The sequence below is a fragment of the Mastigoproctus giganteus genome, chromosome 9 (genome assembly GCF_048544385.1).
Source record: "Mastigoproctus giganteus isolate SK-2022 chromosome 9, ASM4854438v1, whole genome shotgun sequence".
Classification (NCBI taxonomy): Eukaryota; Metazoa; Arthropoda; class Arachnida; order Uropygi; family Thelyphonidae; genus Mastigoproctus; species Mastigoproctus giganteus.
Window position 1 is genome coordinate 43,853,459 of NC_143583.1, and position 27,550 is coordinate 43,881,008.

At 38.5% G+C, this 27,550-nt stretch overlaps 1 protein-coding gene across 4 annotated transcripts in view; it reads left to right on the forward strand.

The window, feature by feature from the left end:
* The first annotated feature begins 499 nt into the window (after window positions 1–499).
* LOC150080186 (protein couch potato-like) overlaps window positions 500–27,550 on the forward strand; it is a 204,246-nt gene continuing 177,195 nt past the window's right edge. Inside the window, exon 1 of one of the 4 annotated variants that reach the window (XM_090381800.1) lies at window positions 500–979. In XM_090381800.1, the coding sequence (XP_090237926.1) occupies window positions 902–979 (78 nt within the window). In that variant the 5' untranslated portion in view covers window positions 500–901. The remainder of the gene's footprint in view (window positions 980–27,550) is intronic. The other 3 variants (XM_090381798.1, XM_090381801.1, XM_090381802.1) reach the window with 3 other exon arrangements.

The window sequence follows — 27,550 nt, forward strand, 5'->3', positions numbered from 1 at the left end:
TTATTTCCGACATCAAGAGCTCGAATCATATTTACTAACAGTTCTTAAAGGCTTCACGTAAAACAGCCACCTTCTGTTTTATCTTCGGAAGCGCCACGTAAAATATATTGACAGCAAGTGAGGGAAGCGTGTCACCTAAATCCATGACATATTCCCGATATGACATAAAAAGCTGTCACAATAGAGTAGTCAATTCCTTTTTTTCGCGTTTGATCAATAATTCTTTTTTATTGGACCTCGCTGCTCGATGCTTGTCACAGGTGAGTTCTAGTTCCAAGGTCGCTTCAATAGCGCGTTATCTCTCGTTCTCCACTTTCTGCTCATTATGTCCACCCACCCTGCCCCCCGACGAGGGTTATGACATGTCCGTATATGTCGACCACCACCACCACAACGACTACTCCAAACCTGGCACCGGTCCGTCATATGGCATGCATCCGCGCGGATAACTTATCATCGGATTGGAAACTACCGTGTGACGTCACAGCAATGCGTCCATTTCGCGGTGGGAATAACAAAAGGTGAGTACCACGTAAAGGTAGGCGCTGGAGTGCCGCGTGCTTGACTAGAATCGGAGAACTCCTCCCCAGTTGGAGCCGCCGTATATGTAGCACGCGAGTCGGTGGTCAGGAACTGCACCCCCTTCACTTTGCACTGGTTGCACAGCACCTCCGCACACAGGTCGGAAAAATTCAACTGTGAGGAAAATTACATCGGCAAGCATCAAAACAAACAAACAAACAAACAAAAAAAAAGTCTTCGGCACAAGTCTTTGTGAACACCCCACGCTCACCTGGACCAATCCGTCCCTCTGTAGAGTCTGACATTTGCCGGCGTTTGGAAGACCCCGTGTGTTGTCACCTTCCTGTCCTAATCACCTGGTTGGTGTCGACCGTCCGAAATGTCTACGGCTACTACCGAAAGTTCAATGACCCTCAGCCAGAGCATGGATTCTGTTAATACGGTCACTGAAGAAGAGGTAAGAAATTTTACACCTATATATTATCTATCCTTTTTCTCTTTCCTTGGTTAGCGTAACGGCAGACATGACACGTTTTGCAAGCCGGGATAAAGCCGACGAACAGATGTTGGTAGTGGCAAGTCGCCGTTGTGTCGATCGAGCAGCTGTAGGCGCGCGCGCACGAAAGAGGGACGGAGTTCTGTGCCACCAGGTGTGTTCCCTGTGCTGGCGAACATTGTGTTTGTGTATACGTGCATGTGTGAGTGAGTGAGTTTGAACGCTAGCTCGTATAGACCCACCCAAAACGACACCAGCTTCTATTGTGGAATTTTGAACTTATCAACACAACTTAGATTTAACTATTTTGGTTTTAATTTTTTGCATAGAAGTCACCGAAGGGTTAATAGAAGGGTAAACTTTGTGTGATGTAATGTTATAGAACTCTAATACACTATTTGTACGCTACTCTAATTAGTTAGAGTGGTATAAAGATAGTTTGAATAGTTCATAAAGAAATCAATCTGTTGTGGTTTTGTTATTCCTGCCAGTTCAGAACAGAACCATTTGCAAACAGTAACTGAGAGCCTGTAATCAAAGATATGTCGAATGCACCTATAATTTTAGAGAAAAAAATTTAATATTTGCCTTTAATATATGTATCAGATCGATTATTAACTTCTATACCAATAGAGATACTTCTCCATCCATACTAACCAGTTTTAAATACTATACCTTTTATAACCAGTTAAGAATACTGGATTTACTTTTTGGATACTAAAAAGTCTCTTCATAGACCTTCTATTATTTTAAATGGTTTTGTATTGTACACTCTCTCCATGGCAGATCATTCCTGCAAATATTTACCTTACCATTTATGAGTAAAAAAAAAAAAACGTGTTATTGATCCATATGCTCTTTTGGCCACTTGTACGTATTGTAACTTCCACGCAACCAATTATCGACAATTCGATTATGCCATCGAAATTAAGACTATTTGAGCTCTTTCATTGCCTTTTATACTGTATATCTTATTGTTTGCTATCGGACAAAGTATTTATTAATCCTGTAGCCGCAAATTGGGAATATTTATGGTCTGGCTCTGTTTCCCACTACTGTTATCCAAAAACTATCTTAGGAACATAGCAAGAATATTTTGGTGGTTCACAAAGTGTAACAAGGAAATCACTAAACATAATTAAAATACTTAAAAGATAATTAATTCATAGGCTGGAAATTTATGTCTTTATTCACAAACATTTATTTCTTTATCCTAGATTCTATCCAAAGGAGGGATCAAGTTAATTAATGAACCCATCTTTTACAGACTCTCGCAACTCTGTCACACATATGTTCAATTTCCGTCGCATGCCTTCCTACAGATCTTTCTACAGGCACTGTTCTGGATTAGCATCTGTAATTCGACCTCTTTCTTCCGAACTGATTCAAACACGTGTACCTCAACCACTCAACATTCATCCACTGTTCAATTCCAAACTTACGGAACTAACTTTCTAATTCAGCGCTTTGAAATAACCTTCCTCGCGTGTATTTCCTGAAAATTTCAGGGATTCGAGTCCGATGTCAACCTTCCACCTTTCAACCCATATACGGCACTAAAGCACAATAGGCTGTAAAACCTTTCTTGTCTGGGATCATTATAAAAAGTACAATGTGGGGTATGAGGGAACAAAGTCTTATTTTCTAATAATTTCATATTTAAATTCAAACTAAGTCAGTCATATTTCAATGGATTTAATAATCATGCTTTGCATATTTGTATGATTTTATTAATTCTCAATTTATTATTTTTAAGCTGTCCAAATCGATTTAGGCAGTTTAATTAATAACCTGCCTAAATTAAGATATTTAGGCAGTCTTTGAGAAACAGTCTGACTAGGATCATATTTCCATGTTTCTTTTATGTTCTTAGAAGGAACAAATCTTTCGGGCGGAATGAATAGGGAAGTGGGGGGAAAGTTTGCAGACATTATTGTTGATCGCACTTCCATCTTCAACACTACTTCTGCCCCCCCCTACCTTCTGTCTCTCTCTCTCTCTCTCTCTCTCTCTCTCTCTCTCTCTCTCTTTCTTTCTCTCTCTCTCTCTCTCTCTCTCTCTCTCTCTCTCCAAACAACCCTTTTCAATCCTTTAATTGGCTGTGCACCACATCTAGGTGTGATTGCAGGATGAATACCCATACTGATCTCCCGACAATTTCTTGCTTGACCTCCGAAGACCTCTTCGCGCCACAAATGAAGACGGTGACGTTGTTAATGAAATTCGAGTAAGTATTTTGCATGCAGCGGAAGGGATGACGATGGAGAAAATAGTTTGGTTGTTCGCACCGCTGATTTTGTCCCCGCACGAGATCACGTAAACAAAGGTAAGAGCGGACACAAACAGGGAGGAGGGGTTGCGGCGGAAGGAAGGAAATATCCTGTGTGGGTCTGTCTCTCTCCCAAGTACGTCAGCTCTGCCTTGTTCATGGTCTGCTTCCAGAGCGTAGTATTTTTCTTTTTACAGTGTTGGCATCCCAGCGTATTGTGCGCATTCTCACTGAAACCGGGAACAGGCTTGTCTGCCTTCATCGCTGCTCTGGACCCTTCCTCTTCGGATATGTCGCACTCTATTCAGGACAGGAAGCTGTTTCACCTCCTCCCCTCCTTTCCCCTCCGGCGTACATGCTCGCAATTCAATTCTCCGTCATTCAATGGCTTCGCTTCCGCGCCCCTCCGATCGTCCCCTAAGGCCAAACTGGAAAAGTTCCGGGGAGAGGGGGCTTGTGAACCACCGTAACTCGACCTTTGGCCTTCACCTTTTGTATAAATCTGCAACAGAAAATGCTGAGAGAAACGCGAGAATTAAGTTTGTGACGTCACGACAGGTTATGGCCGTACCGAAGGGACGAGAGGAGTCGAAAGGGGCGAGCTCTTTTCTGTGCGCATCCCTGTACTCTGTAGCGACGATTCTCCGGAAGTACATCCGTGAGAGCGAAGGTGATTGACCTCATTCCCATAACCTCAGTGTAGATTATTTGAATGATGGCGTAAATGTGTTACTATAGTAGTGCCATGTGTTCAAACGGGGACCAAATAAAGTGGTCAATGAGATGATGACCTTTCACCACTTGTTTGGTTGTGGGCTTGGTCCTAGAGAGAGAGAGAGAGAGAGAGAGAGATCCCTTTGCCATCCAACGAATCAAAGGGTAGATTTTTATAAGAAGAAAGACCATGAAGATTTTCGTGACAGTTTTGAAACATTAACTGTACGAAATGTTTCAAAACTAAAATTTGTGTTAAGTTAGTCCAAAGTTCAGTCCTATGCTTCCAGATCATTTCGATTAGTGCAAAGAATCCACAGAGATTTAAGTGCCTTCAAACTGTCATGCATCAAGCATTATTCTATGCCTTGTCAGTGAAAAAGATTCAGTGTGTGTGTGTGTGTTAAGCGTCAAAGAAACTAAGGCCGTGACGGGTAAATATATTGTGTCTGTAACTACGTATGTTCTTTGGTAGATTTGTTGGACAAAGAACTCGAGTTTCTGGGAGGATTGATAACGCAGCTCTTGGTTGAGACCGTATAACTCTGCCACGTTGAGAAAAAAGTCTGCGCCATTGACGAACTTCGAACAACTTGGGCCCTTTGATAACTACTGTAACAACTCTGCTACTGCAAAAGCCTTGTCCGAGATGGGAGAGATAAAAATTAGTGGTCAGTGAGATCTGTAAAAATGGATTAACTTCATCTTCTGAGAGTATCAATTTTTTATCGACGGCAATTTCCACAGCATACAGATATATTAAGATGGAAATATAGGGTGTGTTTTTGCGTTCAGCATATTTTTTTGTTTCGAAGATAAATGAGGACTACTAATCCATTAGAAACCATATATCAGATGGGAACCTTAAAACCTCCATATTTCTCTCTCTCTTTCTATTTGTTCAATACTATTTCGCTCACTATAATATAGATATTCAGTTTCGTTCAAGTTTGATATTAGTTTCTGACAATGCAAAGATTGAATGTGTTGAATGTCAAAGTAATTAGACAATACTGTTTAAGCGAGATTTACAGGAGTCTTTGAGATGGTCTGAAACCATCTCTCTCTCTCTCTCTCTCTCTCTCTCTCTCTCTCTCTCTCTCTCTCTCTCTCTCTCTCTCTTTTCCTTTCTTCTGAAAGCCAAAGTACAACGCATGAACGGTACTATATTAAGATAACATTTAGATTTAGATTCAAGATTAGGGTATTGTTCAGAAGAAGTAAGCTAAAATAATGACAACCGGACAAAACATTAGTCGCCTCTTTAATGTTTTAATGTATAACCCTTCTTCACTTTATCAGTTCTCGTTCATAGGGATTCAACTAGAACCCTTAAATAGTTTATATCAATACTAGTCCAATCTGAAAACGGTTGAGACCGTGATTCATTTAGGTTTCGTGGGTGCTGTTGTTGTGTTTTCACTTTCCGTTCAAGATAGTCGCATAGGTTCTCTACTGGATTTAAGTCCGATGACATGGCCGACCAGTTTAATTGCCTTGCCATTAAAACAGCAGAGGCCCTGTGAACTGGACAGTTGTCATTCTGCAATATAGCAGAAGAGAAATCATGAGTGCCCCTCAGATGTTCAGCAAAAGGCATAACTTGATCATCCAGAATATTTGTATAACCAGCCTAATTCACCCTAGTTGGTATTTTAAATAGGGGGCTCAGTTCACAATAGTTAAAACGTCCCAAAAGCATCCACTGGCCCACTACCAGCTTGCATACGAATTTTAGGAACAATCATAGATACACTCTGGACGAAATGGCTCTTTGTTTTTCCTGTGAACCAGGTGCTTCATCATTAGAGTAAAAGCAAATGAATTCTTCAGACCACGTCTTGCTTTTACAATTATCAGCAATCTGGTTTTTATGGGTTTTAGCCCATATTAGCTGCTTTTTTTATGCGCCGCTGTTAACGTTGGTAATATCTGGGAGACCGTTCTTCAGATACCCACGTTCTGCAGTTCGCTTCACGAATATTTTCTCAGAAATTGGAAATTAGAAGTTCAGACAAGACAAGAACTTCAGAAGTTCTTGTCTTGTTTGAAATCATTTCTCGTTTATCAAACACAGTATTAGTCTCTTATCAAAATGACTAGCACTGACTTTCGACCAAAATTTTACCCCTGATTTTCGGGTGAATTCGACTCACGCCATTTCTAAAAAAAATCGTATTATTGTTCTTTCTGAAATACTAGTATATTCAGATATTTCTCTAACGGGATATTTTTTACTCCTGCCAGATGCTATCACTCCTTTTTGCCACTCGTTAATATCTTTCCTGCACCCAATTTTCTTGGCAGTAACCCTTGCATCTTCATTTACAGTTAGTATAACTGCAAATAGAGAAAACGGGGAAAAAACAGTTTCAGTGCTGTTCAATCTGTCATGTGCCTCACGTGTTCAATCTGTCATATGCCTCAAATACCACAGATGACTAGTTTTTTGTTCGTTTTCAATAATTGATAATAAAAAATATTTAAGAACAATCATAGAATCTGATGAGGCTCTCTCATATGTATGGACATACCATCAGAACAGAATAATATATGCGATTTTTTGCGAATATGATACACAGAATTTTTTTCAGTATGGACAAAGATGTGATTTTGTACAAAGAATGGTTTAGCTACATCTCGAGCGTTGTTTACGGATCTGGAAACCAAATTCAGGAAGGCTGTGGATCGGCTGAAAAGAACACCATGAATAACAGCAGTGTTATTTATTGGCACAAAGAAATACGTATTCTTACAGGAAAAGACTAGTTTTCTAAGTTGCAGAATAAACAAAGCATCTGCGTAGGTAGGGACCTTTTGGCTGAGATGGTGCCTGACTCCTTCAAGGCTTTAACGGGATTGAGCAAACTAGACACATCGGATATCCTTTTTATTTTTTTCAAATAGCACAATAGACGATATAAGAATTGTTTAGATATTTGTAATAAATAGAAGAAAATTTCTGAGACGCTTGGGTGGAGGCGGGACAGTTTGCATTTTTTTAAAGATTGATGCTACATAAACCCTACTTCATTCACCATGTTATACTAACCGTAATACCACTATTAATGGTATCTATGATTTTTGTTCTAAAACTGATAGAATATATATTTGGCAACCAGCCATCGTCAATCCATTTGTGACTTAACTGAAATTCATCATAATAATTTTTCTTCATTCATTCACGCTCTCTGTTTGCAATCTGGTTAGGTCAACCTTTCTTACTAGTCAACATTTTAATGTTTACACATTTTCTGTTCTTGTTTTTTTTTTCTTTCCAGTGCTGGAGGTTCACTAAGTATTTGAAACCACTACCAAAATCATAGATTTTTTTTTTTTTTTTTACGAAAACCCCAAACACGAGAGGTATTAGAACCTATAATATTTAGTACTGTTGATTCTAATAGACTGAAGATTGGGAAGATGAAATAAGATATTTGTTGACATTAGACTTGAATTTCTGTAGATTGCAATTTTCAGGAAATATGTATGAAGGAAAGTTGTTCCAGAAAACGGAAGTTGAATGAGTAAATGAGGAAGGAGAAAAGTAAGTTAGTTCTGTGAGTTTGAAGTTAGCCAGTAAAAGGATGTTGACTGGTTGCGGCACGTGTTCGGACTGCTTTTGAATTATAAAAGACAATTCAAGAGAACAGTGCCCATGGAAGTATCTAGAGAAAAAGGATGCAGCAGAAACAGAACAGAACATCTATGAGACGGAGATTGGAGAAACTCTGTTTTGTTTCTGCTGCATCCTTTTTCTCTAGATACTTCCATTAACCTAACTGCCCTCTTTTGAATGGAATCTAGAAGCCTGAGAGAGGTCTTGGGGGCACCGCCCCAAATGTGGGAACAGTATTCCATGGTAGGGCGAATTTGCGATTTGTACAGAGTGAACAGCTGTTTGGAAGAAAATTAACGCCGAGAGCGAAAGAGAAAACAGTTTTTTAGATGCAGAGGAAGCAATATTTGTAATGTGCTTATGCCAAGAGAGATTAAAAGTCAGGCTAATCCCCAATAGAGATATATGATTTTGCCTAGGAATAAGAATGTCATCGAAGATAAGCATAGGAGCAGAAGTATTCTTTTTGCTAGATATAAGACAGGACTGAATTTTAGGAATGAAATCAACTAAGTTATGTTTGTCCCACTGAAGAATTACTTGGAAATCAGCATTAAAGGAATTGGTAGTGGATATTCGAGAAGTTGAAGTTGTTTGTGCAGAGCAAGGTTTCTAAAACTGGAAGGTGGAACGCAATCAACAAAACTATGGAGAGGATATCTGGTCAATGGAAGAAGATCATTAATATACAAGAGGAAAAGAGTGGGAAAATGAACTGAACCTTGGAGAACACTAGCATTAGTGGAGAAGTTAGAAGGACAGAGTGCCATCTACCATAACCCGCAGTGAGCGTTCAGAGAGAAACTGGATACCCAATTACAAAAAACAGTTGGTAAACCATAAGACAGAAGCTTATTATGCCAAACACGCCTTTGAAATGTCAAGAGAACTGCATGAGTTTCACCAAACATTTCCATATACCGGATGTACAATATCTTACATGAAATATATAAACAAAGTCATCTGAAAATAACACGTTATGATTTTGCAAGTTAGTGAGATTTGAAATCGGTGAATTGAATTATGTAACAGTATCTCCTGTGGTAATAATATGGGGCCGTAATGACTGTTAATCTCCTTAAGGAGATATACTTTGGCCTAACGAGTTACTAAAATATGAAGATGTTTTAGATGGTTCATTCACCAAATGAGAATAGCAAAGGAGGGCAGAAATACGTAAATTTAAAGTGCGCATGAAAGATTAACTACTGTAGTGTGATTCAATGAACAATTTTTAAATAGAAATATGGAGGACTGTATATTCGAAATGCTGATTTCGAATGTACAGCTCGTTTTTATCTAGCATCTTCAGTTCATAAGATGTTCCACAATTTAGTTTTCACGTAGTTAGATTTTGGTCTCTATGTTCATATTAGTTGGACTGTTGGCTGAACTGTTATGGAGGCAGAAGTTTTCCAGATCTTGCTTATCGGTCAGGTTTCGGTAGTTTCGAGATCTCCATCTGTTACCTGCATATCAGATGGATATAAAAGTAATCTTCTCAGATAGGTCAATCAGTCGGAGTTATAAGTGTGGGAGTTAAAGTTACATATTAGTAAACTCGTGCTATTTTTATATATTAATAGCCATTTTAGTGTTCTAGCAATATATACCAATTTAGAGTCTCTAAAATAATGAAATATTATAAGTGAATAGCAAAGCTTAGTAAACGGTACTCACCTTAGATAATTTGCAGTTGTTATTTGAGGTAGGATGGATGAATAATTTTGGGGTTTAAGAGGTTTTGAATAATTTAGAGTTTAAATAAGTTAATTAGTAAGGATCCTTACTAATTTAAATGAGTTAATTAGTAAGGATCCTTACTAATTAACTCATTTAAACTCTAAATTATTCAAAACCTCTTAAATTATTCATCCATCCTAGCTCAAGTAACAACTGCAGATTATCTAAGGTGAGTACCGTTTACTAAGCTTTGCTATTCGAACTTGAGTCCAATCATATCGGTACTTTAAGAAATCCTATAACTTATCTAATTATAAGTGAATATTAAAACACTATTGTCAAACATTATCAGCTTAAAATGGACATGAAAGAAATACAGATTTTAATAATTATTGAATCAACATTGAATTTGGGTAGTTTCCATTTGTACGTAGTGTGTTAGCAAATATACAAAACGGTGCGTGTGTACTCTTAGAAGTTGATCGTAAATATTTGATTGTCCTGGCACACGATATTACTACCCACTTTATTTGATCTTTATTCGAGTTGAGTTGCATTGCGAAACCATTCACGGAACTCTAAACCGAGTAGCAGGAGAATAAACTCAGTTATTTTAAGGTGAGATATTTAGAAAATTTATGTGTAGGAATCAATGAACAAAGTGAATTTTCATTTTTTCACGTACCCTTATTACTTAAAATTCATGGTACTTGTAGCTTCTTCCGAAGAAGGTAAAAGAAACGAACTTCGCCATAAATTGTGTGCATGAATTGTTAAGATGGTTGCCCAAGTGCAGTGTTGTAACTGCAATATCTGATACGGTGCAATTTGCTGACGATTTAGAAGGATTGATGCATCGTTTTGATATTTGAGATGTTGTCAGATCAAGACTGAAAGGAACCTCGAAACCGAAATTTTAATCCCTGTTATATCCTCCATAAAAGTTCTGATCTTGTGTCTTCTGATTTTCTCTCGTTTAGTTCAATTAAAGATACACCTCAGAGGTGCAACTCAAGGATGATGTTGAAGTTGAAAATGTAAGGCTTCATTAATTCATATAATTCTAATTATCGTCTATACTACTGAAATTTAATTTAATTGCTCAAGGGACAGATAAATATTAGAACTGGATATTTCATATTCACTGACCTACTCGACGAATTATACTGGCTATAAACATAATTACGAATTGATGAAAATACTGCAAAGGGCGGTGGTTTGTTACTGAGGATCATTTATTAGGTTTGACCTTTTGTTTTGCGTCCGGGGAATTGTCTAACCAACCGAAAATATTCTAGTACAAAATTCTATTAAAAGTAACAGCGAGTGCCCAAAAAAATGCTCTGAGTACTACGGTTATTGAACAGTACGATCGACGTTTTTAGTGCGTAGATCAGATATCGTAAATGCCGTTGCTACAAGCAAAATCCGTAACCTAGGTTATCGTCCCGCCTCCCGCCCACAAAACGCGTCGACAGTCCCTGGCACTGTGATGACGACACTGTTGCTACAGTACACTTGATGCTTAGCAGCCAGCCAACAGAGTACACCATGCATGTCTGTGTTTGCTGTTGTCATGACAACCCACCCCAAAATTTAGACGCAATACGCACGTGGACGCCAGAAAGAACAGTACCAGGGAGCCGAACGATATTTACCAGTAGAGTTATTGTACTCATGAAAGATAAAAGGAAGGGGGAGTGCGGTTGGAAAACCAAAATAAGGGGTGCGAAGTAAAATAATGGAAGTAAGTCATCAGCAGTTTCAAGGCCTCGCGTGCAATATGAATAAGCACACACAATGAGCGATGTCGAAATGTACCAGTCACCAAGTGCGCAATGTGCAACAGCAGGTTTGTTGTCACGTAACCATGGAGGTGTTGATTTGCTTTCTCTTCCCAGCTGTAAGAAGCCGCCACACAAATATTGGAAACTTCCAGGTGAAGTAGTAAATGGTGTAGCTTTCGTAGTGGATAAGATCGATAAATGCCACTCATTTGTACATTCAGAGGCTACATGGATTTCCCTTTCATCTGGTTGCTGCAGTTAAAGATTAACAAATATCGATAAGTCCCAACACAGTTCGCATCTTCCGAATGATTCAACAGTTTGTTTAGTGAATTACGACAATTGAGTCAGCAATATAACTGCCACTGAGTCAATAGCTGAATGATTCAGTCTTCAGCAAACGTCATGCAATCTGAACAACTCATAAAACGTGTGCCAAAAAGTCACCCAATAGCATCTATTATCAATAAACTATATGCACTTATTTATTTTGTCAGGAAGTACATGGTGCCTCCGTAGCCAGGTGGGCAGGAGCAGCAGTGCGTAGCACATGCTTCTTGATTAGACCGGGGTTCGAGCCCGTGAACCACCAAAGGTCAGGGAATGTCCACCGCATATCCCCCGAGTAATATCACCTTAGTTGCTAATGCTCCAAATAACAACAACAGGAAGTACATATTGCAATTTCGAACGTGCTCTACAGCGAGATCACATATCGTATAGTTTTTCCACTACTATCCTCCCATTTTTTCATCTCTAAAATCACACAAAAAGCATCCAATCAAATGACAGTATATTCTCGCATTACCATATGATTTTGAACTAACCGGCGAATCAAATACAAGCTTCGTTTGGGTAAAGATTCTTTCAGGACCTTGCAATTTTATCGGCTTCTATTGCACAAATCAAGCAGAGTCGGGAAACTCAAAAAATGTCACTACCTTACCACAGGAAAAGAACACGTGATTATTTCTAAGAAACCCTTTAGTGGACAATTGTGGGCACAGAGAGCGCTGGTAAGCACGTTTCTAAATACAGTACTCAAAAACGCCTTTGCTTTCAGCAATAAAACGTGTTTTGAATCTGCTCCATTTTGTGGAAGTTTTCTGAAAATGCCTATGACGATCAACACTCGCTGGCGAAGTACGTTGTTGTTGTTATCTGTCGGTGTATTATTACCAAATCCCCCGCACTGTGAGACACACGCCCTACATGTAACTACCCGGAACTTCCTCACCGCTTGAGTGGTGGTTGTGGAAATGTGTATTGTTTAGATACACACTCCAAGCGGCTGTTCTCAGATTGGTTGAAGATAACTCCTGATATGGCAGTCGCAGGAAGTTTCAATGAATAGACCTACGTATTGCGTACGCACGACTTATGATATAACTAAATGGTTCTTTTTTTTTGTGAAAATAGACATTAGGTCACAAAAGAAAAGGAAAATCTCTTAATACGGATATTAAAGCGGACATAGACCAAAGCACCCCAATTTTTTTCTGCATGGATCCTCAGATGAACCAGAATCTGAAATAACTTCATTGCAATCTAAATTCAACCAGTCCAGATTACAGGATGGACACAAAGTAATTTCATGTAAAAAATATGTAAATCTTTTGACTTATTATTATTAGCTATATGGTGCAAGGAAGCCTGAGGCTTATGCTGTACCAGCCAAAAAAAAAAAAAAAAAAAATTCCCGAGTTACTCTGAGAGAGAGAGAGAGAGTCAAAAGTAGAAAGGAATCACCAAGAAGGAAAAGAATGATGATATCCAGCTCAGGACCCTGGATGTGCCAAGCCCATATTCACCAGATATGAGCCCCTGGACTTAAACATGTTAATCTTCATACAATAAAACCTATGAATTCTTTATAAGCGAATCATAATATACGATATTTACGTTTGACGAAGTGTAATATACGTAGTAGTTAATTTGCATAACATTGATCAAAGTGTTCTGCCTGCATATTTTCATTTTCCTTTGAAGTCGTTAATAGACCGCAATAAAACTTGATTATGATGTATTTTTCTAGCCGTCTAAGCTACTTTATGATCCCATTTACAATTCCAACCAGATCAGCAGTCCTTAAACTAATCGGACTTCTGAATGCTAACCCAGTAATGATCAGGATTTCCTGTCAAGCGGCTCTCAAAATGTCCAGTCTTCGGAACAAAGCTGATAGCTGCGAACAGCTGCCCCATCTACAAAGCACCGAGATAATATGCCTATAAGAAACATGGCCCCACTACAACCAAAAGTCAATAATCCGGGTAGCCAAGGTTTTTCTTCAATTCAAGTGTATACTTCAGATTGGGAAGGGTAGTACTGCTCATAAGCAATGTCAAACTTCATATTGTTCATTTTACTTCCAGTAATTCTCCTCTCTATGAAGCTTTGAAGCTTGTTACATTGAAATCTCTTCAGCCAGATGTGAATTTTTCCTTGCAGTGCAAATAATTGACTAGAAAGGTGTTCTAGTCAATTGACGTGGTGTTCTGTCTATCATACATAGGACCTTTGCAAGGAAATCGATATCATTGACCCCTGCGACGATGAGACACATTCGAAAAAAGACATAGAACTTCTAAAAAGGTTCAGAGGAGAGCATTCGTACTGGTGAGGAATGCTAATTGGTGTACTTATGAAGAACAGCTTAGAAGGTGCGGACTGCAGAGCTTAGCAATCAGACTTCTTAGGGGAGAATCCTAATTGAAGTATATTAGATCCTGATGGGAATTAGTAAAATGAACGAGGGAGATGTATTTTGAATGGTAGAAGACCGAACAATTAGATGACACAAATACAAAATGGGGGGTTAACAGAAGGCCGGATCCATGAACTTTGCCTTCGGGCAGCATGTTGTAGATTATTGGAATGAATTGCCTGCAGCAGTGGTCGAGGTCGAGAGTTTAGTAAGGTTAAAGCGGAACTCGATAGCTACTTTCTAAGTAAATATCTTTATTGCAGGCAGTGATTGGTTACATGATTGCCTGATGCAATAATACCCACAACAGCGACAATGTTAGGGGTTTAACCTGAAATAACTAATACAAGAAAAATTACATAAAACATATATTCGGGTATAAAACGTATACATGTAATTACATATTTTACATGTGAAACGAAGACACATGAAAAGCGATGAAAAGACGATGGCAGTCACTCGGTTGAAGACGAAAGCTGGTCCCTGATGATGCGTCCTCTGTACGATTTGTCCTCTATGAATTTTGTAGTCCACATCTATCTCCTGGACGTTGTGGAGCATCTCCATGGGCAGGAATCTATCCCCTATTCTTAGCCTCCACGCCACAGACTGCAGAGAGAGAAGGGCTCTTAAGGGTTTCGGGGAATCCTCCAATTGCACATCTGCCAAAAATTTGGCGTATTGACTTCACCCGCTATCATTTTAATTGACCCAAGCAAGCGGAGGGCAAATATCCGTTTGGAGACTTTTCTGTAATTTAGAAGTTGGGTGATATCCGAAGTATGTATGAGTGGTGGTAGTTTATGCTTGAAGAGGACCCACTGAAGAAGCCAGTACTCATCAGATGCAATGGTTTTTAGAGTGGTTTTCGTTGCCGACGCCCAGATTTCTGACCTGTAGGTGATGGCTGGCTGCAGAAACCGGTATATGTATTGGAGCGTGTACTCAGGTTCTGTGACATAAAGGAGGTGTTGTTTGGCAAGCCATCTTGCTCTGCAGACCTTGTTATGAATGTCTGCAACATGGTGTTTGAAACTGAGTTTAGGGTCGAATATAACGCCGAGATCTTTGTGCTTGATGACTGGAGTGATGGGGGTTCCGTGGATTTCCAGGTTTAGTTGCGTTGGGTTTGATTTGAGGAAAAATACCATTTGTGCAGATTTTTTTGGATTTATCTTAAGAGAAAACTGTGCCAAGTATGTAATCAGATTCTTAAGGCTGTTGATAATGGTTTCAGAAACAGAATCAGGTCGGGCGGTCCCGTTGATCCGATAGAGGAGCTTCAAGTCGTCTGCATAACTGATAAATTCTGTTTTCTGGCGCAGGAATGGGTGGATGGCAGCCGTAAAGAGGAGCCCTGAGAGAACTCCGCCCTGGGGTACACATACACAAACTTTCCTTGTGAAAGATTTTTTATTCGCAGTCAAGTGAAGGACCCTGGCCGTAAGTAGCGACTTCAAGAATTCCAGTATACGTTATGGTGCAAGGAAGGCATAAGCGATAGAGAATTTATTCCTTTTTTCTTCGATTTTTGACAAATGCAGAAAAAAAGTCCATTTCCTTGCATGATTTAGCAATCGTGATACTAATACTAATCTACAAGATTTTCAACTTTCCCCCCATAATCTGAAAATCTTGCTGAGCACAATTAAAAGTCATTAATGATGACCCGATCAGCAGCAGTCATTGTGTTGACTTTATCCTCAGCTCCAATGAAGTTGGTTCCGCACCAGAACCATGTTTTCTCTCTGATCACTAGCTATTTCCAAAGATATTCTACTTAATTTCAGTAAACTTTAATGCTTCTAATACTGTAGAGAAGAAAGTTTTATTTACCTCACTTTCTAAATCCACTAAATGTCTAGAATTAGCAAAAAGCATGGCAGGCATGTCTCGAGAACTGTGATTCAACCTTAGAAATTGACCTCATTACAAAATGGATAAGAAAAATCGCATCGCTTCAGATGTATCTAGACAAAATGAATCGGATCTAGCCGAGAACTTAAACATGATGGACATGTAACCTGTTATATTATTTCAAAATCAAGCAATAGTTAATAGCGGACTTTAGGGATCGATCATGTGAGACAGAATCCAATTCCTGCATGTTCGAACAATATTTAATCGGCATAAAGAAGCTGCAGTTTTATTTTATTTTTTTCGAAAAAAGATATAACTCCACAGTGAACCCATGTACTATGTATAACAAAAGAAAATGAAACCATTCAGCTAACAGATATACAAGAATAAAAATAAATTGAAAATTTCAGTTGAATGGAAAACGATAGCGAACAGGAAAAATTAGAGAAAATATTTACAATATTTATAATAAATATTTGCGCTATTTACAATGAAAATGAAACATTAGCAGTATATACGATAAAATTTACTCTATGAGCAATTAAAACAGTTATTTAAAAATTGAAACGAATAACCATGTAGTCCGCAGCCAACTGAGTGATGTCCTCGAGAAGTCTCTGAACAGTCTGAAAGAATTCATTAATGATTATAGAACATCCAACTTGACAAGGAACTCCTTGACAAGGGAAGCTGATCACATCAGAACACTGTGCGAATGGAGGTCGATTTGAGATCTGTTGTGAGTGTGAAAGAGAGAGATACAGAATGTGGAAGGAGTAGGAAGGTCTGGTGCTAGAATTTCTCTCTGATAAAAATTTGATGGAGCAGTTCTAGATCTTATAAATCCCAATGAGTTTCAAGTGACTAATCTGAAGTGATTGTATACTTGCTCTTAAAAGATTCTGTAGAAAAAACATTGGTTCCATATAGATTTCAAAAAGGTGAGACAAACTGACTGATTAGAAGTGCAATCATTCAAATTATGATTGAATGAAGAAATAAGAAACTCTGATTTCTGTTACACATATGTCTGCATTTTAATAAACCCTATTTATCTCTTTGCTGGGCTTATTATATTTCTGATATGATGACCAAACTTACAGTTGTTTGAAAAAAAAAAGAACCAAGATCTCTGACATTTGAAACCATGGCAATATTGAGCCGTCAATCACATACTTGAAAGGAAAAAGCGAGAGAGAGAGAGAGAGAGAGAGAGAAAGAGAGAGCAACGCTTATTGTGAACTCACTGTTGGTTGCCCAGCAAGAAAAGGAATTTATTGCTTTCTGAAGGTATCTGACATCAAAGGTTGTTCGCAAACAGGAAAATTTTGGTGCCGTCCGCTAAGAGATTCTCCTTGAAGCCGCCATTATCAAAAGAAAATTATTTCCTCAAACCGATTATTCTAGGTTTCCTTCTTATTCTGAACCAGCCTACTGAACACAGCGAGATTCCAGCACAACATTTTTTCTTTCTCACAATCTCTTCACTTGGAATAAAAGATACAAAATACTTACACGGCCCAGCCCGGGATCTGCCATCAGTCCAAATAAAAAATACACAATTAAAATATGCGATAAATTTCCTCCGACCAACTGCAATTTCAGGAGAGGAGATTCACCTCATTTTTGTCAAATTCCCCTGTCTGTACTCACTGAATCCGCCCTGTTGGATACATGTAAGGAAATTTTATGCACCAGAGTTTTCCTGAACAATGGAACCGATATTTTTAGGCCTCTACCAAAAATGCAACTCCCATCCGGAATGAAAGATCTGCAATCAATTTTTCCCCGTCCACACTCCTTAGATCCTTGAAAAAGAGTTTGTTCGAGTCTTCGAGATATTTTCCCAACAACTCTGAAGCAGTTTCATTTCGCAGTTGATCGACTATAATCAATTATTCTTGCTGCTCAAACTGCTGCACGCGCTTAAGGCCAAATCTAAGATAGCAATCATATAAGATAACATTGAATCTGTCTCTGGTAGCCTGGATACTCAACCTCTTATTCTTTCTACAATAAATCTACAGGATAAATGAAGACCTGCTAACCTTTATTACCGCATTACTGATGAATAGAAGTGTCCGTCTTACACGTCATATCTGCTTGAGTCCTGTCCGGCACCTACCATTATATTCAGAGCTGCTACATATTCTTTCCCCATCGTAATGATTATATACTACAATACGATCTAAGCCAGAAGGCCGAGAAGCGATAATGATTATATGCTGCGTGCAGATGATATTAAATTGCTAAAAAAACGGCATGTGTACAGCCAAACAATCTGTTCTAACTTCCAGCGTCAGCAATAATCGCTACTCCCTTTCTAATTCTTTGCACAACTTCGGGCTTCACTTCGAACCTACAAGTTGATTGTCATGATTGTTGCACTTGGGAGTTAGTAATAACCATGTGTTAAAAGCCACAAAGACCTCGGAGTGTAGTGCAACCTGAAACTTAGATTTTGCTCCCACACTTACCCAGGTCGCAAAATCTGGAGCAAAATCTGTCTCAGTTATCCAAATCTATATTATGTCCATAAATTGCACATGTTCTCTGTACGAAAAAAAGCGAATTTCCAGAAGAAAAACCATAATATACACGTCTGGGGCCCATAAAAGTTCAAATCCAGTGATTAACAGGATTTGAACTCGAACCTTTTTCCCGGTTCCGGGAAGACTTTGATTATAACTACTGCTCTACTCCCGCGGACCTATGATGGGCAAGCTCTCGTGGGTAGCATAGTTGTCAGGATCGCTGTCCTCCCCCACACCAGGTGGAAAAGCCTGAGGTCGAGTCCCGTTGATGACGTGAAGAATTTTTATGGGCCTTTTTCGTGGCTGAGTTAATCAGTCTCAGGCGAGGGTAGCATGATTTATCTCGCGGAAACTCTGTTTTTTTTGTCCAGAAAATAGATAATCAACCTCAAAACACAGCAGTTTACAAACAATATACACGGAGCAATATGGCCTTAGTCGCTGATGCTCCTAAAACCCTATTACACCACCAACAACGATGGACAGCCAATTAGCATGCACTCTCTATTATTGATAAGGAGACCTTAAGTAGACACAAACAAACTTCAGCATATTGTGCAACCCTGTACGCTGCTGAAATTCGGCCTCCTATTTCACACGTAACTTCAGAGACCAATATTTGGATCAGAATAGTGGACATTAAAATGAGAGGCGCACAAGAATCATCTCCCTTCCCAAATAAGAACCACCGTTAGGTCCAATAGCTGGTTGCCAAACCTCATCATAAGAGATGCATAATGTTGATATTACGGTTTTATTATCGAATATCATGATAACTGATATGATACATCTTATCAGCTCAGACAGTGCCGATAATCCAAAATATAGAGCGCGTGTAAAATAAATCTGCATAATTTGAGACCAAAGAAAAATCGACACCAATACAGCGGATTTGCCATCTAATTGCCACATAAGAATGTTCCAATGTGCACATAAATTACAATAAGCCTTGAATAAAGAAGGTTCAATTTGCATGCTGTGGCCCACTAATCATAAAAAGCTTAATCATGATTATGATAAATATGCAATATTATTTAGCTTTAATGATTAACTATTTTCAGAATTGTATTTCTTCCAGTCTGTTGTCGTGTACTATAACAAATAATAGTACACATACCGTATATAGTAATAATAATAAAGGTTATTTATTACTACCATAAAAATAAAATAACAGATCCGAAACGGAGTTTGCTGATTGCTTTCAGGTGTTGTTACATATTGGCCATAGCGCATCCTGTACCTATTGTAAATAGACTGACAATGCACTTCTAAAGGAAGATTTGAAACAGACAGAAACTAATTACCTGGGAGAGTCGGAAATCCTCTATAACACTCCCAGGGGAGATGTGTAACGTTGACAATGACGAACCCAGGAATAGCTTGCCTCTACAGATGAGGATGGAGAATTATATGGAGGCAGTTTTTTTTGTTACTACCTCGGCATTGCAGTAATGTTCCATACATTCAGTAAACCATCCATTTACGAGAGTGTGTGCTTGTCACAATGGAAGAGATATTAATTAGAAGTAATTTTAGAAACTATAACTTCTTTAGGACAAATAAGGGTGAGTACAGTATTAGGTACTGTAATAGGATAAATGTCAGCTGTTGAGAATGAGACTTAATGAGTACAAACTAATTTATAAATCACATTGCTAAGAGGATGATAAATAATTAAGTTGGTTAAAATACTTAACGACATTTGTATGTTTAATGGGGAAGATCTATTATCGTATTTACACGCAGAATATTTCGGGAATAGTTTTCATCTAAAGAGGTGGTAATAAGATATGCATAAGCTGTTTTACTTTAAAATACACCGAGTGTCCACTTTATTATGGTCACCTACCTAATAGTGAGTAAGTTCACCTTTAGCCCTCAGTATAACCTGTATTCTTCGTGCATAGTCTAAATGAGGTGTCAAAAGCTTGCCAGGAATGCTGCTCCATGCTGACTCGTTTTCTTCCCACAGTTTTTGCAGATTGCTTTGTTTTAAATCTTTACTCTGAAAAGCTCGTTCGTACGTCTTATCCCAAGTGCTTAACTGGATTGAGATCTGGTGGTTGAGGAGGCGGAATTACTTCCATGTTCCTGGAACCAGTTCTGCATAATTATTGCCTTGTGATATGACGCATTATCCTGTTGGAAGAACTTATTTGCAGAGTATATCCTGCATCCATGAACGGCATGCACCTGGTAGGAAACAATTTCCGGGTGACCTGCGAAATCCAAGTATTGCTCCGCTGGTATCGAGGTTCCAATATGCATCATGGAAACACATCCCATACCATTATCCCATTACCACCAGTCCTTATTGATAATATGTGACACGATGGATCCATGAACTTATGCTGTTTTCGCCATATTCTACTCTTACATTAGCAACCGGGATTCGTCAAACCAGACAACCCTTTTTTTTTCAATCCTCTATTGTCCAGTTATAGGGTTTTTAATTGCATTGTAACTGTACTCATTCGTTTTTTGTTGACAGGGAATGGAACCTGGTTCGGCCATTGATGCGATACCTCATCCGTGACATGGTATGACGAGTTCCGCATTCTGGAATACCTCTTTTGTCACCAGTGTTGTAACGGGTTGTTATTTGATTGACCGTAGCATTTCTCTTATCCTGCACAAGTCTTTTCTGTCTCCGTTGGCCTTTAGCCTCAACGAGTCGTTTCCAACCGCATGATCTCTGTTGACTGGATGTTATTTGGTTATTGGCGCAATCTCGATTCATCCGAGACATATTCGTAACTGAAAATTCAGCTGGACTGCAATTTCAGAGAATTCATACTGGCGCGTCTGGCGTCGAATACCATTTCGCTTTCCAAATCATTTAAAAAGGTTTCGTCTTGCCCATTCTCCTATTGAATTACACACATACAGCATCCCTATGTATCTGCTCACCTGTTTTATATCACGTGGTATGAACACATAAAGTTGTTACTGAAGAAGCGCTCCATTTTATGAAAAGAGAAAGTGTACCTAATAACGTGGCCACTCAGTTTATACCAGAGAAATTACTAAGACCTTTGAAAATTGATCCATGGGTCTGTGAACAAAAGGTTGAACTATCATCGCTTTAAAGCAATTTTGAGAGCAATGATTGACAATATTTTTTGAGCTGTGTTTTCTCAAATTTTTTTAACTCACTGCTGATTCAGACATTATATTTCTACTAACAGTAGTTCTCATTTATTCTCATTAAAACGAAATGCCATTAGGCCATATTGCGCCTCACTTAAAATGTCTTTTCGCTTCACAAGTGGGATATACTCTATACTTTGATACCACTGCTTGAAAATTTGATGGAGCAGTTCTAGATCTTATAAACCCAAACGAGTTTCAAGTGACTCTAATCTGAAGCGATTGCATACTTGCGGTTGAAGCGATTGTCTGCTGTAAAGACCGGCGTTTAAACAGGTATAAGGTGGCCCAGAGCCAATTAACCTAGACTCTGTACCTCATCTTTCTCTTATCTTTCGCTTGCCACTGAAATATTTTTATGTTATGTTTTAAGGTTTTAGGCGCATCAGCAACATACTGTTTATTATATCTGCAAAATGCGTGAAAAGGACCCATAAAGATCCCTTGCGTCGCTGACGGGATTCGAATTTAAGTCTTTTCCACCCGGTTTGCGGAAGACGATGATTTACTAACTGTGGGCGAATTATTTTTAAAATGTATGTTAAATTCCTACAGTCCTGAAACATACAGGACGGTAGGAATTTTTATTGGACTTTTTCACAATTTAGCTGAGTTATCGGGAGGGGATTATATGAATCCTCACCCAATAATTTTGTCCCAAGAGAATCACATGAAATTTATTCTCAAGACTGGTTTTTCATCAGTAAAAATAGGTGACCGACCATAGAATTCAGGTAACTTATTTCGGATAGATAAAATAGACTGATGCTTCATGTCCATGGCGAAAATACTTAATTTGATTTGTAGCCTGTTTTATTTGGTTTTCAGTTTGATTCTCAGCATGAATTTATTAGTAACAATGAACAATAAAATAGATACAGTAATATAGTTTCATGGACTGTCTGTAATATTAGTGGGAGACCATTATCAGATCATTATCTTATCAGCTTCTTGTGAAGATCATGTGTCTTCACAAGAAACTGATAAGATCACATGACAATGTTTGCGGACCTCCGCAACCAATCCAGTGATTAGTATAAAGATGCTTCATATCTGTGACCTCTAGTCAGAAATGAAGTGTTGCATTGTCATATTACAACTACATCTTATTCCTGTTAGGACAGGAATATCTTCTGAAAGAAATGGAAAACCGTTCTCTAAGAAATTGACGAATTAGTCCACTGTCAAAAAGATCGTCAGTGGCAAATAATCCAATCAGGTGATGTCTAATATCATCCCTCCAAATGTAGATTGAAAATCGATGTTGAAAGTTGGATTGTGTCGTCTCATGAGGATTTTCTGTGGATTACGGATCAAGATACATTTTTGATTCGTCTCGAGTAAAGTATGGTCAAGTAAAAGTTCTTTACCATACTTTACCTTTACTTCTTTTGGTAAAGTAAAATGTACTCGCATAGCTCGCGATGTGGGACAATAAAACAACAAAATAATTACGCAAGCAGCTTGGGACTGAAGAACTTGAAGTTTTTGCATATGATATGGAGAACCTTCCTAATGTAAAAGTACTCGTAGGTAGCACAGTGGTTATAATACTCCTGCTCACACCGGGTGTTCGAATCCCCTTAGTGGCGCGCGAAACTCTTATAGGCTTTATTTTCATTCCGTGGCTAAGTTAGTAGGTCTCAGGCGAGGAAATCAAGTGTGTTTTTGTTTTTTTACCCCTACTGTAAACTCTGGTTTTTCTTCCAGTAAAACAGACCCAATTTCTGGGCATATTGCACTCGGGCGGATGAGGCTGCTTCGGGTAACCCTAATATGACAATTACATTTTCCTGATGTAAGACTCTCTAGACCTGCATTCGATTTACACCACTACGGAGGGAAAGTTGTTAGGCACTCCACTCGACTATGTGATGAGATATGCCCTTCTTTATTTTTATCAACGTGTTGTACTCGTTGGACTGAAAAGCAGCTCCCATTAACATGCTGCAACCACAGGTGAGTACGATCACCCACTGTAAGCAAGAATCCTGAATCTTTCTTAAGAATGATCCAGGATTCTTGCTTAAAGTGGGTGATCTTACTCAGCTGTGGTTGCATCGTCCATAATATTTGTACCCCAATCTTGCATCATGCGGAATATACGTTTTAAGAAATACAATAGCGCCAATATTTCTAACCAAAGCTAAGCTTTCGTGAAGAATCCTCAGTAACCCGCAACCACCGTTGTGCTCTTCATGCTAACAAAGGAATACTACAAGAGGGAATATTATTCCCTATGCTATTTGCAGCAGCGTTAGAACCATTTTTGTTAATGGTTCTAACGTTAATGGTTTGAAATTAGTCTGAGTTTACGTCATGCGCAAATGACCTTAAATAAGTAAATTAAAGCTCTGTCATAATAAATATGATTTCTAATTCATTAATTTTTAATTCATTAAACCAGTTGTAACATACGGTTGTGAAGCTTGGGCATTAACGAGTAAAGTTGAGCAGTTGTTGAGAGTGTTCGAGCGTAGAATTTTGCGAAAAGTCTTTGGGCCCGTACAAGACATTGATGGATCCTGGAGGATCAGAATGAACCATGAACTTGACCATCTTATTCAGGGTGCGGACATTGTCCGATTTGTGTAGAGCCATCGACTTGTCTGGTTGGGACGTGTTATGAGAATGGATGACAGCAGAATAACTAAGAGGATAATGAAATGGAAACCTACCGGTAGGAGGGCGAGAGGAAGACCGCCGAAAAGATGAATGGATGACGTAGAAGAGGACTTAAAATCATGAGAATAAGAAGTTGGAGAAGTTTGACTTCTGGGAGGGCTTACTGGTGGAACATCGTTGAGAAGGCTAAGACCCACCCTGGGTTATAACGTCAGAAGAAGAAGAATTCGTTAATCTTTACAGTTCTAGTTAGGTATGTATTATTAATTAAATATAAAAATTAATAATTTATGATATTAATATCGATAATAATAAAATTAAAAATATAATTAAAAATTACACAACTAACACACTTTAACAATTCTAATTAATTATGCTAACAACTGCAAATTTCCATCTGTAGCTGTGGAAGTGGGTAGTTTGAATAAATTCAAGGAAGAACTAAACAAATTCTTGGATGGGATGGACAGTGAGGTGGATTTTTTTTTTCTTCCGGCTGATGCTTTCTTGGATCATTTGCCACTACTAATACTAACTGTTGCTTCCTCAAGCCTCCTAGATACGAAATCTATACACAGAGTGATGTGGTATCAACTGCCAACTATCAAAACAGTTAAATAAATGGTGCAAACTGTTCAAAGGGGATCGCTGAAGTATAGCATGAACAAACATCAACTTGGTAGAAGGATGCACCCAGAACACTTCATATAATTCACCGTGCTGGTGATTTCCTAAAAATAGGAGCGATCCAGAAGGAGGACAGTGCCCGTCCCTTCGAACCAACACTGAAATTTGAGACATTACATTTCATAATGTCTCATATTTCAAGTAAAAATTTGAAATATTTAAGCAGTTTCTGATCCTGCACCTTCTGATTCTTCATATTCCGATAATAATTAAGTGAAATATTTAGTGTAATTAAAAAGTAATAATGATTCAAAGAAAGATTTAATTGAAAAAAAAAAAATCATTACAAATAGCTGAAAAAAAACAACAAAGGCTGAAATATCAAGCACGCGTTCATCATTATGTTTACTTCACTAAAGAGTGGCGGTTACGTTTTAAATCCAGTAACGCGAATAGATCATTATATCCAAAAGAAGCCTCTTTTGTGGGGAACTGCTACCGAACGCCAAGTGATCTTTATTTTTTACTTCCTGTGTTTCCTTTCCTTTCCTTCCCCACCATAAGCACCTCGGCAGTGTTAACACCGTGTCTTGGTGGTTTCCAAAACCTGTTATTGGGTTCGTGCAAAGACTTGATTGGCTACTGCTCTTGCGTCTCCCAAATAAACAGGCGTGAAGGAGTTCCCTCTCAGTAGATAAGAGAGGTCTCGAGTGGGCTGATACGAGGAAGTTATTCTCTCTCTCTCTCTGTCTTCTCAGAGGATAGAGGAAGCAAAGAAAATATCCATCAGAGATACCCTAAACTTTTTAGGAGAAAATGCTTTTTGGCGAGAGGAGGAAAAACAATCGTAACTCCGAAACAAGTAGCTCGAGCTTACGGTAGCCTAACACCTTTTAATTCACTTTGTGAGGGCAGTCACTGCAGAGTGCGTCCCCGTAAACCTGTCTTTCGGATCGATTCAAGGATCAACTATTGCATTTCTGCCGTTGGTTGTCGTGTTTGGAAATTTGATTACGGAAACCTTGGAAGTCTCTCCTGGCCTCTCTTTCTCTCTCTCTCTTTCCCTCTCCGTGTTTCTCCTCACTAAATCCCTGGGGATCTTCTAAAATCCCATAAGTGACATTATTGTGAATTTTGCCTTAGCTGAGGGCTTGTACTACTCTCCTCTTTCCCCAAAATTACCACCTTCATCTTGTGCCACTTCGGTAAGGAGTTTTATGTAGCACAAAGATTTTGCTCTGTATACGTTCATACTGTTACACAGCCTCCAATAACTTTGGGAAGAGACTCATGGGAAACGGTTTGGATTTGATATTGCGCCCCCTGCAGGTTAACTCTGAAGACAGTAGGGCAAGTTTCAATTAGATGTACCTTAGATGAACTACATCTCGACAGAAATACCATGACAGAAAGCGATATTCTGACCTTATTAAGGTATATAGCGAGTGAGATTTGTACATTCTGTGTTGGGAAAATGAATGACAAGTGTAAAGGGTGGGATTCCTGATGTACAATGAAACTAGTGAAACAGGCGATTGGAGAGGGAAACGGTAGTAGTGATGGATGAAGAGAAATACAGAGATACAGAGAAACAGCGACAGGTTCAGATTTGTACATCTTAGTGAGGCTACGATGTCAAGCATACAGGTGTTACAAACATCAAAACTGCATAATCCTGCGGGAATCTGTGGGCGATTGGTGTAAAATGATTTATAACGGATCCGGTATTGACAAGACTTTAATTTTCCAACTGTATTCCATTCTGAGATGCAGATTGTTTATCTTACTCAGTTATTTACCTTAAAGTCATAGAATACAATTTATTATTAATTATGATATATATATATGATGCATGCTATATTTATGATTCATCCTTTTAACTTCATAATAGAGATCATTATAAATAGCAGGAGGGTTATTACCTTGCTGATAAACAAACTGAAAATATCTACCACCTGAGCAGCTAACTGAAAAATATATTTCTTGATCAGCTCAAATTTATGGCTAAGAAATACTTGACGTAGCTAATTACTGCAGTCCATAATTCCTTCCAATTATTCTGAAAGCTGGTGCGGTACCTCATTTGATAACATAATTTACGTTGGATATCCCCAAAGGATCTCGAATAAGGGTACAATGACAGGTTTTTGCACAGGTTTGATTGTATACAAACTCCATTAAATCTAGAGGAACACTTGCAGATGGAACAGTTAGAGCACTCCGGTCAGTGGCTATATTGTTATGCCTCATGGGAGATCTATGGAACAGAATTTAAATACTATATTCATATCATGCGTGAGAGAATTAATGCGTCTGAGAATAATGAAACATAATGTTGAACATTTGCTTCCACTCTTGTACTTTGCATAAATGTAGAAAAATATTCCAGAGTTGTTACTTATAAATCTGATTTACCTTAGGACGGAGCGAATTGTGTTAACGACGTCTACCGGATTAGGTTCCTTCTATGGCATTGTGATGTCCAACTATCACTTTGGTTGAGAAAGATTGGCCGGAAGGATCACAGAAATCTGACTGGCAATAAATAGGAGTAGTTATAAAATACCTATTTACATGTATGGATTCATATAATGCTAATAAAACAGCATCTTTCACTTTGACCGATTTCTTTTCGATTCATTTTAGTCAGTAAAAAACATGTTTCCAACCATGCTTGTGAATGTTTAGAGAATACCTCCTTGAGAGTCTAACTAACAGATGTTGACAAAATTTCCCATTAAATTATGAGATGGCCAATGATATAACTTTTCCATCAAACTTCAAAGCAAGTTCAGTGTCAAAAATTAACAACTTTACAATATACAGATCTCCTTCCTCATTTCTCGTATAGTTTTTGTATTAAGGTTTTAGGAGCATTAGCGACTAGGGTCATATTGTTCCGTGTGTACTGTCTGTAAATCTCGTGTATTCTGTGATCAATTTTCTGTTTGCTGGAC